The sequence below is a fragment of the Scleropages formosus genome, chromosome 4, assembly GCF_900964775.1.
Source record: "Scleropages formosus chromosome 4, fSclFor1.1, whole genome shotgun sequence".
Classification (NCBI taxonomy): Eukaryota; Metazoa; Chordata; class Actinopteri; order Osteoglossiformes; family Osteoglossidae; genus Scleropages; species Scleropages formosus.
In genome coordinates this window covers 37976715-37994395 of record NC_041809.1, presented here as the reverse complement: position 1 = coordinate 37994395, position 17681 = coordinate 37976715, and the positions used below count along the sequence as shown (strand labels likewise).

The 17681-nt window shown below is 46.0% G+C and overlaps 1 protein-coding gene across 1 annotated transcript in view; it reads left to right on the top strand.

Annotated features, from left to right (window-relative positions):
- Positions 1 to 7885: 7885 nt before the first annotated feature.
- The window catches only part of chm (CHM Rab escort protein), a 34120-nt gene continuing 24324 nt past the window's right edge, over positions 7886 to 17681 (top strand). The window contains exons 1-3 of the mRNA XM_018752303.1: positions 7886 to 7944; positions 17144 to 17210; positions 17600 to 17672. Coding sequence (XP_018607819.1) covers positions 7893 to 7944; positions 17144 to 17210; positions 17600 to 17672 — 192 coding nt within the window. The 5' untranslated portion in view covers positions 7886 to 7892. The remainder of the gene's footprint in view (positions 7945 to 17143; positions 17211 to 17599; positions 17673 to 17681) is intronic.

Genomic DNA, 17681 nt, shown 5'->3' with positions numbered 1-17681 from the left:
GATCGCTGATTAACTTCATCTGCTGCAACATCTCTTGGAGAAGAAGAAGAAGAAGAAGAAGAAGAGGAGAAGAGGGAGAACAGGAGGAAGAATGGCCTCAAATCCTCTTTGCTTTTCCCAGCGGAGCACGGGCACAATGCGGTAAACAGCGATTCTCTCTGAAGAACACAGGGCCACGAGTGAAGGCTATGTCTCCACCGCGCTCCTCAGAAGCAAAGATCAAAGGCAGCTGCTTTACAGAGGAGCGCGGTAAAGGTATAGGTACTTGGAAGATAAAGAATACTTGATATTTTCAGACGGAAACGCAGAACTCGGGCGCCAGTGCTCTTTATACGAGAGCCAGGAAAGGACTTCAGAACGTTTCAGGCAGTGGCACAGGATGAATGTGAACACGATTTGAATCTCCACTGTTTTTTCCTTAATTTTCCTTGGATTAAAAAAAAAATGTGTCCTCTGGAGAATAAGACAGCGACTCTGCGTCACCTCTTCTTCTGCAGAGCTTTAGACACTCTCTCGTGATAAAAGCTGAATTGCTCTAGGTATGGGTTTGGGGGGGAGAAAAAAAAACACTTGTTATTAACCATCTGTTCCTTTCGCTGTTGTTTAAAGTGCACGCGAGATTGAAGTTGTTTTATTTGAAACCGATTCTTTGCTCAAATGAATAAACACCTGTCCGTTGAGTTTCCTGCCGTCTTTCGTGACAGGGTTACCGCAGAGGTAACTGTCAGTGTAAATTCAACAGTCCTTGAGTTGTTTACCGTGCTTTTCAAACTGTCTTGTGCTGAGTGCTCTGGCGCGATCGTTTGGTTTGGCGAGCAGCGCTTTCTGTGCCAGGATTCACAAACGGCGAAACATTCACAGAGCACGTGAACGGGAGCAAACGAGAACGCAGTAACCGAAGGAAATGAGCGCAAGTAAATGTAAACGAGAGCGACATCACGAGGGCCAGCGAGCGCCGGGCGCCTTCGTCACATCAGCCGAGCTTCTCTCCTCTTCTTCCTCGCCCGCGCCGCTCTCTTGGCCTGCGTGCGTATATGCCGTGTCATTACCCGCTCGTCTGTTTGCCTCTGTTTGACAGTGGCTCCGCGAGCCGGACACTCAAGCGCAGTAGGCACGGCATCTGTCCGCTACCGTGAAATATTGTCATTTAAAAAAAGAAGAAAAAAGGCACTTCCATGCACCATGTCAGGGTTAATAAATAGATCCCGCACCTACAGCAATCAGCCTAACAAAATGCCTTGTACCGGGCTTCTGAGGTCATCACAGTGATCTCTCGAGTAGCTCCTACAGCCTTAGGGCCAAGTGCGTCGAAAGAGACAATTCACTCCGGGGATGCACTTTTTTTTCTTTTATTATGACATGATGTAAATAGGTCTGCAAAACGGTCACGGGGAGCTATTACTTAATGTGTTCTTACTTTGCATTAAGCAGAACTCTGCTGTATTCAGCACCCGTCAAATCACTGCGAATTTAGAGCAAACATGCGCAGAATGTGCCTCGATAGCAGTTCCCCCTTTAATTATGTTAAGCAACATTTCTTATTCCAGCGGCTTTCATGTTTAAACAAGGCGGGGGCACAAACAATTTAAACCGCGGCCCACGGGGGGGGGGGGGGGGGGGGGGGGGGGGGACGCGGACAGGACGAAGAGGCGACTCTTGAATAGCAGGAGGCCGAGCGGCGCCTTTCAAAAGCCTGCTGCCCTTGAGCGGCTCGAGCTGCACTCGAGAGCGCGCGCGCCATTCACGTGCCACTTGTGGCTTGAAAGGGCCGCCCTCGCCAACAATGCGGCGCTGCGATCAAAATACGCCGCGCGCTCCCGGCCGCCGCCCCTCGCGCTCTCAGCGCGTAACCACGCGCGCAATTAGCGGAGCGCGCGCGAGCCGAGGAACGGCGCTCGAGCGCTCGGTGGGGAACGAGGGAAAAAGCGCACTTTTTTTTTTTTTCCACGAGAACCGAGAGCTGCAGGTTTCGAAGCAGGTCGCGCTCGCCTCGCGCTCGCTGGAAAAAAAAAATGTTCGTCATCGGGGTAAAAGCGGGCGTTTCGGACCGCAGTCGGAGCGGCTTCGTTCAAAGGCTACTGGCACTTTTAGTGTCACCATGTAACATGTTACCATGTTTCCACTTTTCCTTCGTCACTAATTCCTTGTTTCTCGGACCACATCAATGATGTCCACGCGCCTGGTGACTCGCGGACGAAAATGTTCAGTAAAGAGGACGATCATGATTTATGACTCTCGGTGCAATAAAACAACTCTTCAGGAAGAATTACTGAAGTACAACAAGAAAGTGACCACACTAGGCGGTGTCATTTATTTTTTAAAAAGCTTCATTCAGATTCTTGGCCTCCGAAGGAAATGAACGGCGGGCGACTATAATTCCTACATGTAGCCACTGTTATACATACATACTGTATATTTTTCTACAAAGTGCGCTCTTCGAAATACATGATCTTGAGCTGCTCCCTCCTCATAAATTACATTGCTTTTGGAAAATAGCTTTGCTAATGAGCGAAGAGGGACAACAGAAGAAACGTTTTGCAACCTAAATTAAAATGTGTCATTTAATGTATAAGGAAATCCGTTGTTTCCACTATATTACAAATTTCCAGTATCTGAGTGCAGAAGGTTCACACCAAGGCCAACGCTACTGTTGTAAATCCATGATTTTTCTCTCATTCTTTCTTTGAGATGCAGGCGACTAAAATCTTCCCACAACACACAGCAATACACAATGAAGAGCAGAGTAAAATACATGTCATATAAGAACCCAATATGGTCATTGTGTGGACCGCCATTTAAATCTGGAAATTAAAAGTAGTCAGTTTAATTATAATTATGCATACTCCTGTATGTGTTTCCAATCTCTTTATCCATATGTTTCACTTAAAATCAAATACATCACTAAAAGTATTACAATACTCTTAGCCCCCTTACCTTGGGACTAGTTGGACAGGGATGATATTGAAGCATAATAAATCATGGATGTGATCCATGAAACAGATTTTCAAAATAAAGCAAAGAAAAAGTTATCCCAGTAATTAAAATTCCCTACTGCTTCCCATGTGTGCTGCTTCTACTATACAGCATATGGCTACATATTCAGCATATCTGCATAAAAATAATCCTCTAAATATCCCTTCAAATATACCTTCCTAAAGGCATTTTAATAAATGTGTCTGACAGTTATTCATCTACCCATGAACGCATAACCTTCCTTACGGATGCAGCTATAGTGGGATGTTAGTAATTGCAGCTCAAATAACACGTCAGCTGTATAAACCCCGAAACGACTCCTGCGCTCTTCGGTTTGTATGAAAAATGCAGAAGGACTTTTTCAACGAGACACTTCGCAGTTCTAAGTGCGAGAGTCTGCGGGCCGAAGCCTCGGTGCCACCAGCCGGACACGCGTGCGCTCCTGACCGCCGACAGGGGGCGCTGCTGCGCGCGTCTGTCGGCACAGGTGTGGCGCGTTTGTTTGGCCGCGCCAGAGAACGAACTTCTCTGAACGCGTCTCACTTGCGCTCTTCGTTTCGCAGCCTCTCCTTGTATTTTATTGTTCTGCCCGCGTACGAGCACTTCATACAGCTGGAGACACCACTTGCCTCCTGTCAGCCTGTACTTCTTTCGTTCCTTTGGCAGCGAGAATTAAAATATTGTACATTTTTGAAAATAATGACAACGCCAGTTTCATTTTTGTTTTTCATATTTGCATAAAATCAAATGTTACGCTTAAGCACAAGTAATAGGAAAAGTATGTGTTAGCATAAATATAAACACAATGCGCAATAGTTCTGGTATTGTGTATGTCATAGAATAAAAGTATTTATTGCCAGCCAACTTACTTAATATAACTATGACTGTTACATTACTCTCTTCATCTTGGTCATTTTCATCTCCAGTAATGTGCATTTTGTCATGCTGTAATGAGTGTCCTTCACTGGAACATTGTTCACTGCTTTGCGTCACCCTTCTGAGAAATAAATTGAATTTTGACATTCAAGGCGTGATCACAAGAGAACAACTTGCAATTGGATATAACAATTAATTTATACATGTAATAAGTATACGAACATTGTAGACATATTAAATATGTTTTTCAAAATAATTCCTTTTATAATGCTGCAGACATATCTTCTTTGTCACAGAGAACTCCCCTGAGGGAGACTGCAGCTTGAGCGAGTGATGGAAAGAGATATTACTGGAGTTACAAAAGTAATTTGACCTCCTTGGCTAAGAGTCTGGGAGTGACAATTGACTCAAGTCTATCTTTTTCTCAGCACATCGAAGCCACAACCCCGACCTGCAGATACATCCTGCATAACATCCGCAGGATCCGTCCTTACCTCACTACTGACTCCGCCCAACTACTTGTCCAGGACATGGTGACATCCCTTCTGGATACTGCAGCTCTCTCCTGTCTGGCCTTCCCGCTACTGCCATCAAACCTCTGCAGCTTCTACAAAATGCTGCTGCACGAGTTGTGTTTGATTTGCCAAAGTGTTCCCATGTATCTCCTCTTCTCATTTCTCTGTACTGGCTTCCTATAGCTGCCCGAATCAAATTCAGGACCCTGGTTATTGTCTACAAATGCATCAATAGAATTGCTCCTAGCTATTTACAGGACTTGATCAACCGCTACACCCCAGCCAGGCCCCTTCGCTCGTCTACTTCTGCTCGCTTGGTGGTACCTCGCACGAAAAGTAAAGCACGCAGGTTCTCGGTTCTGGCTCCTTTGTGGTGGAACGACCTTCCCCTGTCACTCAGAACTGCGGAAACTCTGTCTGTTTTCAAGAAGGGTCTGAAAACTCACCTTTTCCAACCCACTTCGCCCAAGATCTCTCCAGCTCACGTACGGTGCAAATGTTCATGCACCGTAACTTCATGAGCACCCCCAGATAAAGCCTTTATTCAGCCACTACTCCAGCATTGTATTTGCTTGCTTGTGCATCTTATAATATTAAAAAAAAATGGTAGGCGGGCATCAGGATTTGTCTATTCTGTGTCTTATGCACCTACTTGAACGATGAACCTCGGTGCAGCAAGTGGTAGGGAACAAACTAGGTTTACTTGAGACTTACATGTCTGCAGCCATGTCTCTTTCTCTAAATGTAATGCATAAATTGTACTTTTGCTGAGATGTATGTCGCTGTGGACAAAAGTGTCTGCTAAAAGAATAAATGTAAATGTAAATGTAAGCATGTGGTCCACATTCCTCAAAATCCTAATGTGAAGGCATCAGGTGTGGTTTGTGGGAACACTGGTACAAAGCAGCTGCACTTCTGAGCACCGCAAAGGTGTTCTGTGCTCTAACAGACGGTTCTTTCTCAGCTCCTTTATGAACATATATGTTCATCTGCACTCTTTAGAATGCCTCGTTCCAGCAGGATCCCCATTGCAAGGTACATGTTTCTTTGTTACATTTAATGGGTTTAGCGATATGCTAAGATCCTTTGTGATTTTATCACTCCTTTCACTCTGTACTAATTCCCTGTTATACAGCTGAATTGTCACAGGGGGGTTTTACAGTGAGCACAAAGGTGACCATCCTCTGTGGGCTTCCCAGTCACAAGACCTGACTAACACCAACCCCAATTAATATTACATTTACGTATTAAATATTCAAACATAACATTCAAAGAGAAAAGACAAACATAAAACGCGGTTCTCGTTTCAGTAATGACTAGAAAAGGACTCACCGCTTGTAATACTCTGCAGCTGAACACATCATAGAACAATATCAGACATTTGTTTTCAAAGACATCCCTTCAACAGCACTTTGTCATTCCTGTATGAATATAGATGCATTGTCTCTCCAGCCAATAGTGTGATCAGCTACATAGATTTTCCTGTTTGGCAAATTAAGCGCTGGTGACAGGTGCCAGAGTGACATAGATGGAGAGTTCTATTTGCAGGTAAGGAGAAAGCAGCACTGCTGTGACTTAGTTTCCAGTGTATTTCTTCAGCAGCAACTGTGTTCTCGACAATAAGGCAAGACTAACATTTAGCATTGGAAACTATGTGCTTGCAACCTTGGCAAAAAATGCTCTTATTCACAGCAAATAGCACCATTAGGGAAAAACGGTGCTGCTTGAAAGAATGTGAACCCCTTGTGTCCCTTAGTTTTACCAAAAAATGGTTATTCAATGAGAATCAGTGTTTCTCACGTGACATAATATGTGTGTAATGACCAATTCCATATGTTGCTTTAGAGGAAATTGTGTGTGTAGTAGAAATATGCAAGTAGTGCAGATGTAAAAATGTGTTAAAGCAGGTAGATAATAGAACTGCATTTGGTAATCATAGTGATTTATTCATTTTATAAGTTTATTTTAATGGTTTAAACAAGAGTAACGACACTCTCTACATGGCTCACATACTTTCAAGCAGCACTGTACATAGAAAGGGCTTCAAGTTTTTAATGTTATTTTTATTGCCGCGGGGGCGTGGTGGCACAGCGGGCTTAGCTGGCACCTGCTTTATGGTGGATCTGAGGTTCGAGTCCTGCTTGGGGTGCCTTGCGGCGGACTGGCATCCCATCCTGGGTGTGTCCCCTTCCCCCTTGCGCCCTGTGTTGCCAGGTTGGGCTCTGGCTTGCCGCGACCCTGCTCGGGACAAGCAGTTGTAGACTTTGTGTGTGTGTGTATTATTGCAGCTAACCTTTCATTTGAATCTATGTAGGAAAATAAGTTGCTGAAGGTCAAGGGTTTTGCAGTAGGACCTGGACTCTCAACTAACAACTTTGAGGTCAGAAATCTATGCCCTTAACCACTATGATAGTCCCTCTTCCCTTTATTTAATATGTACCCAATTAATTTCTAAATGGGTTTCCTCCAGTTGCTCCAGTTTGCTCCAACATTGCAAAGACATCCATTTCAGGTAAACTGCCCATAGTGAGTGAGTGTGTGTGTATGTGTGGTGTGTGGTGTGTGTGTGTGTGTGTGTGTGTGTGTGTGATTGCCCCACAATGGACCAATGTCCCATCCAGGATATACTGTGGCTCACACACACCGTATGCTACTGGAGTGGTCTCCGCACCACCGTGACCACGGCACTGGACAAGCAGGCGTTGATGATGGATGGATGGATGGATGTTTATAGAAGAAATATTATAGTTGCATTTTTTTTTTAGCTTCTCAAGCAAATTCAGTGCTGTTGCTTATAAGTTACTAAGGTAGCTCACGTGTTATGGGACAGAAAGTAAGCAGTTGTGACAGTATCATTCACAAAATAGAGAGTTTTTACCACAGGCCGCAACTTTCATATTTATGGATGGTTGTGTCAACTGAGAAATGGGTTTCTTAAAAAAAAAGAAACACATGTAAACAGATGTAAATTATTTACATCTAGTAGTAGTAGTCTAGAGTAGTGGCACAACAGCGTATTTCCATGTAAATTTCAAGCAGCATAGTAGTTAGTGGTTAAAAACATGATGGTCCAAGCTCAAAGTCTTTAGTGCCGCTGCAGGCAGTAGTACTGTTGAGTGAGAAATACTGTACTTACCCTGAATTGTTCCGCTAAAATAGTGACACGACCAGAGCTAAACAGCCTACAGGCCGGCGTTAGTCTGTAGGACGGCTATAATAAATAGTAACGGGGAAATAAATGAATAAAATAGCTACTAACTAAGGATAATGAATAAGAAACAAATGAATTAATAATAGAAAAAAGTTTTGACTATTACAGCATTGACATTAAGCAAAAACATATATTATATCTGCTGTACTGAACATCTGTATCGGGTACAAAAGACAGCAAAAGTAGAAAATGTAGCAACGTTCGCTTTGCACTCGTCTACGCAGAGCGACGTCTCGAGCGCAGCGCAGTCCTCCAATGAGCGCCGTGCTCACGCGCGTCGCCTGGTTACGGTCACGTGACGCCACTTAGATTCCAAGATGGCTGCCGACAACCTACCCACCGAGTTCGATGTTGTGATACTGGGGACAGGTAAGAAAACTCTAACAATGCTGATAAAAAGCGCGCGTTAGCCTAGGTACAGTTCGGTGCTTTTCAAGAGCCTCTTACAGCCCCGGCAAGCGAGCGCGACGGACGGACGGAGGGAGAGAGGTCTCCAGCTTTACTACACAGACTGAGGCGTTTCCTTCCACACTTGAAAAAATGTTGAAGCTGCTGCGTCTCGTCGTGGAAGAACTACTAGTGACTGCAGTGTGAGGGAACCGTTTTTACCGTGGTATTCACGGTATTCACAGTGTGTCACAGCAGCATGCATCTACACTACAGCTCGCTGCTAAACCCAGGCTGTCCGCCGTGTGACAGACACTCACAGTGCTAACTAGGCTAGCGGCTAGCTAATCTAATGGCTCTTCTTTGCCTTCTTCTTCTCCTTCTTCTCCTCCTCACACTCAGAGGCGAGGAGGTCTGAGGCGCTGCTCCTCTTCTTACTGCCTCAGTTTTGTTCGCCTTGGCCCAGGAAACTCTGGCGCACACATGATTGGCTCTAAAGCGTGTCTGTGACACACTAGACTAGACTAGTCGGACTAGTCTAGATGAAGCAGAGTGTTGTGAGCGCACACACACACGCAGCCAGCTGCCATGCTGTCCATTCATTGTGTCCATACTGTCCATTGTGTCCATAGTAGCCATTGAGACTAGTCTAGACACAGGAGAGGAGTGTCGGTGCCCGAGTCACTCCGTGACCCACCCACGCACAGCCGTGGTGGCGTGGCCCCGAGGGCCAAGGCCGTGTCCTGCACGGAGACGCCGGCCCTTGACAGCGCAGCACCTTCTCCACGAAATATACAGGACGAATTGCAACGGTGCTCCGAGTTTCCCCCAAGTTCTGCGCTTGGCCTTTCCTGCAGTGTTTTGCATTTGCTTTCATCCCAGACTTGTCTCAGAGCAACGGAAACTCAAGTTTTATACCTGCTTTTGCCTGTCATAATTTAATTGCACTTGTCCTTATTCTGTCTCTAGTTTGGGTCTTGTTTTTACCCTGGGATCTGGTAGCACCTCTTGTCCCCTTTCATCCTGGGATCAATAACCCTCTTGTCAATCATTCAGTCACATGCTGTCAAGTGTTTTGCAAGGCGGGCTCAATGTGTCAGAATATCTGATGAGCAATCTGTTATCGTCAGGATTAACGATGAACAACATTTGTCATGAGTCGGTACTAAAGAAACGCATCGCGAAGGTGTGGTTCATCAACCAAGTGTTAGAATTATGATGCAACATTGAAGTATAAAGGGTATTTTTCATCTGTAAGCACAAAATGTCGGTTTTTCTGTATTCCCTTTTTAGACATGTACACAAGTTATGCGGCAAGAGCCTGAAGTTGCTCTGAGAGGCCACTCTCTCAAGGTACCTGCAGTAATTCTGTGTCGTGTACAGAGTAAATACAGTGACCTTGTATAGATTTAATCGTGATAGTAATTTGGAATAATTTAAGAATCCTGTTGATTTTATGTTCACCTCACATATGGTGCATCTGCAGTAGTATCTCATCTGAATTAGAGTGGTGAACAAAGTCCACCTAAAACAGCTTGCACACACACACACACACACACACACACACACACACATTGACTGAAACCGCTTGTCCCTAGTGGGGTCACAGCAAACCAGAGCCTAACCCAGCAACACAGGGCTCAAGGCTGGAGGGGGAGGGGACACACCCAGGATGGGATTCCAGTCCATCACAAGGCACCCCAAGCGGGACTCGAACCCCACTGTGCCACCGCACCCCCCATAAAACAGCTTGCTTTAAAATCTTTTCTCTTCTTTTTTAAAGCAAGTTTTTCCAGTGTCAGAAAGCTTTTACCAGTAACGCCTTCTTCAACATGTTTTTGCTGAAGGGCAAAATAATTACTCTGAAAGTCAACAGGAAACAATAAAACTGATCACGCAAGCAGCTTTCCCCCATTGGACACGTTGAGATGCTGTATAGTAAGCGCTACAACTTGCTCTTCATCTGAAAAAGGCGTTGATTTTTTTTTTTTTTCTTTTTTTTTTCCCCATACACACTGCAGATTAATTAAAAAAGGTTTCACATTATGGAAATGAAAATGAACCGTGGAGGGTTTGCCCATGCCAAATTTTTTAGCAGATGATGATGCTGTGGCATGTGGAAGCAGCAGTTCTGGGAGAGCTTTGGGTTCAAGGTGACTATAATCTGGCCTGGTTCTTAGCAGAGGAAAGGAGGCCAGCTGGAGATGGGCCTTCTCCCCAGTGCTGTGCTTCACTCTTCAAAAGGATAGGGGCAGGGTGGGCTGTGTGCGAGTTGGGGGGTGGTGGTGGTGGTTACGTTATTGCCTTTGCTATAAGGGACGTTTCCCATTGTGATTGATAGCGCACAAAAGAGCAGGTCTGTGTGCCACTTCTGCTTCCTCTCATGCAAAAGCTCTATTATCAGCTGGTCCCCCGGCTGTGGGTGACACGCCTGCATGGGCCGCCTGCTTTATTTCTGTCCAGGCCTCTATTTCTATGTCAAGGTTTGTCAAACATGAGTGCATCGCAGGTTCCCAGCCTTCTCCTGTATGCCAGGCTATACGTGCAAAAGGAATTGCAGACAGGGAACAGTTGTTTATGAATATTGTGAGCCTTAATGGCATCTTCCTTCCATCTGTTGGGCCGTGACCTGTGTTAGGGAGGAGGGGGCAGGATGGTCGCGCCCTGTCAAACCCCATCCGGACACCCCTGGACGCTCACCGGGGGGTGGGTGGCGAGGGTGTCTGCTGTGGGACCTCGGATCCATATGACTAATTTTGATGGCATCTGTAGGTGGTCAGGCGCAGAGATATTTGAAAGTTATTTAAAGGGCTCCGTCAACCATTTGGATGATGCCTCTGATGTTACTAAGTACGACTAATATCCTTTGCTTTATTACGGATGCCATTTATTCAGCAGAGTGACAAAGGTCCAAATAAAAGGGAACAGTCAGTCTGTTACTTGAAGTTTGTGTGTGGTGTGAAAATGCAGAATGTTAATGCCTTTCCCATCACTATTGTTTGTAAAAGGAAAACAGGGCTAGATAGCTTATGAAACAAAATAGCGATTAAAAAAGCTCTTTCTTTGAAATATGGTTAACCTTTCTTGTGTTCATGCTCAATAGTTTGATCTCAATAAACTATGATTTTGTTAAAATTTTACTGATAGCATTTCTTCATTTCAGTCATTATGTTGTCAAATAAGTATTTTTCCCTCTGTGTTCCCTAACTATTTTAATAACTGAACATGAAAATCCCTTTCCACTGACTTTGGTAAATGAGCCGATATTTTTAGGAACTAGTTTCAAGATGACTGAATGTGTCAGGTTTGAGTATTTGTGCATGATTGGAAACTTGAGTCCCAAAATCAGTAGTACTGCACAGAGATGCACTCTCCATCATGTACAAAGCTGGCATCTATCATTACCCCAGTGATTGTCAGATCACTAATAGAAGCATTACGGGCGTTCAGCTGGCAAAGTGTCAGCCCTGTCAGAGGAGTTGGGGAAAACAGCCTTGTGTCAAATCTCATTTTTCTCTTCATCTGGGACAATGCTGTGAAGAAGTGAGCACAGGGAAATTGACAGACTGCATTTTGACTATGATTCACTGCACACACACAGCATATTTTCTTGTGCTAATAAAGGCAGTGATATTCGGGCTTTGAATGACTTGGACTAATTGTGCAATTCATTCAGAACATATTGTGCGTGGTTTATTAGTTACATTGGTCCTGCAATCATGGTTATCAGGCACTTTTTTTTCGAGGCTGTTTGCTCAGGTGAGAGGCTTACACCAGACCCACTTACCACTGGATCTTGCACTGACAATTCAGGTTAGGTACCTTTCCTGAGGGCACAACGGCACAACCACGCTTTTTTCTAATTATGCATATCTTACTAAGGCACTGCTGGGTAACATCTGTCCTATGTTTTTATGTTCCATTATTTTCAATGAGTAGGAAATGTTTGCCTATCTCAGTATTGATTTCTATTTGCATGTGAAGATCATGAATTGTGGAAAAAAGTTTGGTATTGTCAAAATGTCGTCACCTATGTTTTTGGGGAACTGTACGTTACCGTGAAGACAGGTACACGATCCAGCATGAAGTACTGAAGGTGAGGCAGTGTTCTGCAGGAATAGGGTGTTTTGCCCTCATGAAGGATTCCACCAACTCCTGCTTGTTATATAGAAGCCAAAGACTCTACGGAGAGTGTTCTGTTGCAACAAGTTCTGACCACTGGGAAGACACAAGATTGGCAGATTTTCCTGCCTGCTCCTCTGACACACCCTGAAACATTCTGAAACACCCTGCCATATTGTGAGATGATGGAACAGAAAGGAAAGGCTGCATCACTAAGGATGGAAGCATATTGCTGTGCACTAAGGTTGCCTATTACTGGAGCTGAGCTGACCCATGTCAGGAAGATGTGCACCAGCTTATTACTGAACCACAAGAATCTTTTACAGTTGGAACTACGACATGTTTCTTATGTTCAGCTGATGTGCAAAATCAGGTACTTATTATGGGACATTGACAGGTAGCAACACAGCTTTCTGAAAGCGTCTCTTCTCTCCAAGTATGAAGCAACACCTCTGTTTGCTCCTACCTAACAGGACCTTCTGTTAAGATATTAGCTTGGGGAAGGGAGGGGAGATGCTAAAAGTGTGAGATTCTCTTGTGTGACATGAGAGGTGTCACTAAAGTACCTGTCAAACACACACCTGTAGTTACCTCTTTAAAGCCACAGAGGTTACATTTCAGAGTTATTCTTGCTTTCAATGGACTCAGTGCACCGGCTGCTATTATATACTCAGTGAGAGATTGGAGGAGCATATTTGCATATTTAACACATGAATTGCATGTGTGTGGCAGCACTGCACTCTGTATACATCTTGTATGGCTCGTGTCCCTGGAGGTTTCGGTGCCTAGTGTCCATGTACAGCTCTGCGTGCTCCTGGTGGCACATGGACAAGCAGGAAATGCTGCACACAGGTTGATCGTACGCAGGGCACAACTGCCCAGCTTTATGGCCCCTGGGCCATAGCAAGTGAGTCCTCTATTGCTTTTGCCCTGGAGACATTTGCCCCTGCAGCCTCAGCTGGTTAAGCGCTGGTGTTGGGGGAGCTCCTCAGAGCAACTGTGGGGGAGTCAAGGCTTCTCCTACTGTCACTGGAAATCAATTGGCCTTCTGACCCGGCCTCCAGGAAGGCTCGTCAGGGACACACCCGAATGGAATAATAATATAGGGGGACATGGCTGAAGTGACAGGTTATCCGCTCAGTGCTGTGTGTTTTATTAAGACTTCCTTTAATGCTGCTTTATGGGACCCTGGCATGCTAAATCTGCCCGCAATCCTGTATTTATGGGAGCGCCTTTGATTTATGACCCACTTTTAATTACCTATTGAAATGCATCCCTCCAGCTCTGGTGGTGCACCATGCTAATACGACAGGAAAGGAGCATCCCTTTGGAAGGGCCCAGGGACACAGCGGGTATGAGCACACCATCCCTCACCGCACATGCCTCTGGTGTTCATGGCTGGCCAGCGCTATGCGCTCGCTCGCTCGCTCCCCCTCTTCACTTGCTACGGCCCATAGTGTGACGAGAGATCAGCGTGGTGTCTTGCACCCAGGCCAGGATTCGTTCAGCCAGGCAACGTCAGATGGGACACCTCAGACCGTAGTTTATGGCGAGTACAGCTGAGGCATGGGTCACCGCTGCCGACAAACAGGACTTTCAGGAGCGTCCTTGTAGAGATGAGCGGCTGGTTTCGAAGGCTGTGCCGTGCTTATCTGTAGGGTAGTGTGGCCCACAGTCGAGGGAAGGCGGTTCTGTGTCTCTCCCACAAGAAGCTGGATGAGTAGTGGATCCGGAGCTCTTTTCTGGGTCCCCTGCTCGTACTCACGGGGGTAACTGTAGTCCAAGTGCTGACGTGTGACCAGCAGCTGTACTGACACTCAGTCGTGATATTGTGGGAAGCCCCGCTCATCACCCCATGAAGGATTTGTTAAGTGTCCTTGCTCTGTGAGTACGTCAGCTCCGTCAGTCTGTACTCTCCATGGTGGTTTTGTTGACAAAAGGTTCGATAGACTGTTTCTTTTCTTCTACCAGAGAGATATCAAACGGTAAACGGCTACAATCAGGTGTCCTGGCCTTCGTTCTGTGTGAAATGAGGACCGTTTGTGTTTTATCGGGATGCTTGTTTCGGCATAGCGAGCGAATTCATTACCAAGGGGCCACCTAAGCGTTAAATCGACGGGGACGAATGATGAGTTGCAATCGGTGCATTTTCAACGGGGTAAAGACTACAATGTTATGCCTCTGTCACCCTGCAGGCATTACCGTGCTGATGATGTGAGATGCGATACTAGCGCCGGGGGGAAATGACAGCCATTATCGGAGAATTACCGCAACGAGCACTGTGTCCTAACGCGAGCTGTGACGGTTGAGGTGGAGAGTGGGAAGAGGGTGGCAGTGGTTGGCGGAGGAGGTGGGTGATAGGGGCGGAATTGATGCGGTCCCAGGACAGTGGTGACTGAGATGTCCAATTAGCCCACCTCATCCCAGCTCTGTACCTCACTGGCTTTAAAAGTGCAGCAATAAAAGCCATGACATCTTACAGGGCTGTTTCTGCTATTGTGTTAATGCAACTATCCATCTCCAGGGCTGTTGGATTAAATGGATTCCATTAGCAATTATTGGATTATGGAGCACCGTCGATGGCCCTCTTGGTTCACGGTTCTGGTATCAGTGCAGGAGCAGATGCACTGAGCAGCTCCTCAGCTATGGACCATGGACCATGGCTGGAACCCTTTTCCTGCTAATTAAATCTCAGTATTTGCATAAATTTTAATGACTCTGTGACCTCTGTCACTGAATTTCATTGTATTTGTGTGTTTCTGTGCGCAAAAACATTTTATCTCCCTCTGTGCCCTGGTTCCTGGTCCCTCTGCAAGCTAAACATCCTCTCTCTCGGACTGCTATGTGATGAGGTCATCGCTTTGATAAAGAGAGGAGATTGCAGTCCTTTATGTGTCCTTCAGTGTAGAACAACAACCATCCGCTGTGAGGAATCCATGGCGGCACTTTTGGAAAAGCAGCTAAAGAGAGCCGGAGAGCGGCAAGCAGGTTAGCGAGAAGTAGCTGTACTCTCTGAAGGCAAGGGACACGTTCCTGTTCCTCGGATGGTTCAGTGTCAAGTCTGCGTGCCTTTTTAGACTCCATGTACTCTTGGGGTTTCTCTTAGTTCTCCCCTCAGTCATGAGCCCTGTTGAAATAAAGGGTAGCTTCACGGCTCTACGTTGGGCATATGCCCCGTGACCGACCAGCCACCAATGACTGTTGACCTAAGGAAGGGCTACATGTGTGGCACTGGAGTGTCTTGCCTTGCCCTGTCTGTGCCCTGCTGAAGCCCTCTGTGTGTGTGTGTGTATATGTGTGTGTTTTTTCCCTTTCATGCCGTCCAAGCGCTACTGGCTTGGCTATAAATAACGTGCAAAATGACTTTCAAGGTAGAGAGATAGAATCCATTTTGGAATGCTCTCTGAAATGAAGAGTGATTTATGATTTCATACAATTCCTGCTGAAAGCATTTTGGGCTTTGCTCGGTCATCAAAGTCCTGCCTGCCCAATCTATTATTTATCGCGGAGCATGTCTGTTCGGCACCAGAGCTTTATGGCAGGTAATGTTTGTCTTTAGCAAACATGATGTGGAAAAATCAATACCAGATACGATAAATGGCATTAAAAGATGGCGGGCGGGGGTTATTTACCCTTTTTAAAAACATCTTCAGAATTGTCCGGGAAGAGAAATACAACCGACCGTTGTTTCCACTGGGGAATGGATTGAGACGGAGCTGAGTTGCAGGCGGTCAATTATTAATTAAAGTTTTTCCAGCATCGTCCCAAAGCTGGGAGGTGAAAGCGGGTTCTGTCAGCAGCTTGTGTTTCCACCCAGCGGCGCCGCTCGTGACCACTCGGCCCTCGGTGGTCTTGGCTCGCAGGCTGGCGCATGTCAAAGCGTTGGCATCTCTGCTACTGAATGGCTCCTCCCACTGAACCGTGAGCGCGCTCAGTTGCTCTCTCTTTAACATTATTGTCGTCATTGCATGTACGTCATTTAGTTTTCAGACCTTTTTATTCACAGCAGCTTTCTGTGCTCCTGGTTTTTATTCCGAACCTGTTTGTTGGAGCTGAATATTTTACTGCATTCCGACTACTACCTTTGCCAAGGGTGCACTGCCAGAGCCCCTTGACTCGAACCTGCGACCTTTTAGCCCCAGATCAGGCTGCTACAGTACTACACTTGCCTACGTACAGCAGGGGATTGCCTTGCTTACCTTGGGAGATGTCATGCCTTTAATGGCAGGAGGAGGATGAAGCTGTGACACCTGTGTGGGAATAAATCACTTTTCCATTGTGCATCTGAGATGGGACTCTGCAAGGCCGGGAGAAGAGGAAGAGGGATGGAGACAGACACTGGGACTTAATGGTGTTGTTTTCAATGCCACCTCTGTTACAGAGCCATTCAATCTCTCTCTCTCACCAGCGCACGCGCACGCACGCGCACACACACACACACGCACACTCACACATTCACGTGCGCTCCCAAACACACACACACAGGCACACACAGCTGGTTTGTGTCCTCCTTTCTGTGTTAGATATGTAAATTGAGCTGGATCTCAGTGCCCAGCACTGCTGATATTCTGCTTCACCTTGGCTATGGTTTCTACTGCAAGTCCCAACTCTAAGATTTCAGCATTTTTATTTAAAGTTCAGGTGGAGGAGAAGGAGAGGCGAAATGGAAGGATCAAGGCAGATGAAATAACATTTCTATCTCCTGCGCATCAGCTTGTGAAGCAGCTATTGATTCCCTCCTTCTGCCGGTTCCTGCCTATTCAACTGCCAGCTCCGATCTCCCTCCACAAAAGCCTAAGTGTTTTCTTTCCGGACGTTTCACTCCCAGCTTTAATGAAAGGAGCAATTTAAGTCCCAAAGAAATCATTGCCATCTGATTGTGCAAACGTAATAAAAAGAGCAGGAGATTGCAGGAGACGGGGGGCACTGGTCACAAATCAAACGCAAAGCATTTTTCAAATTGAATTTGCCGTCTCATTCAGACGAGCGCCGACCCGGGAACGCTCTCAATGGCTTCCCCTCCTGCACTGACAATGGCTCCTGTCTCTGTCCATCGCAGGCCTCTCCGAGTCTGTCATTGCCGCTGCCTGCGCCCGCGTGGGACAGAGGGTCCTGCATGTTGACAGGTATGAGCCAGCAGGCGTAGGAGACGAGTCCAGCGTGTGGCACTCTGAGCCTCAGCTCTTCGCAGGTGGTCCAGAAAGTACCTGTACCTATAATTGCTGTGTCGTCTTTGCAGTATTTGAGTACTTTTCTGATTATATAGTTAACTTTTTCCTATCAGGATCCGTCAGTTAATTCTGTTTTTCTAATCATAAGCACATCAGTAAAATGTAAGATCTGTTTATGACCTGTGATTGCGCAGAAATGAAATTTTAGACTCACTTGGATTCTATGGTGGGTCTAGAAAATTCCCGGGCAGCCCGGATTATTCATCGAAAAGAGTGCCAGAGGCGAAGCTCCTATCAATAGAAGGCAACAGCTGATGATTAGAACAAGCCTGTTGTTCCTGCAGGAGAAGCTACTATGCAGCAAATTGGGCCAGTTTCACGTTCAATGGGCTCCTGTCCTGGATTGACGATAACAAAGTATGTACT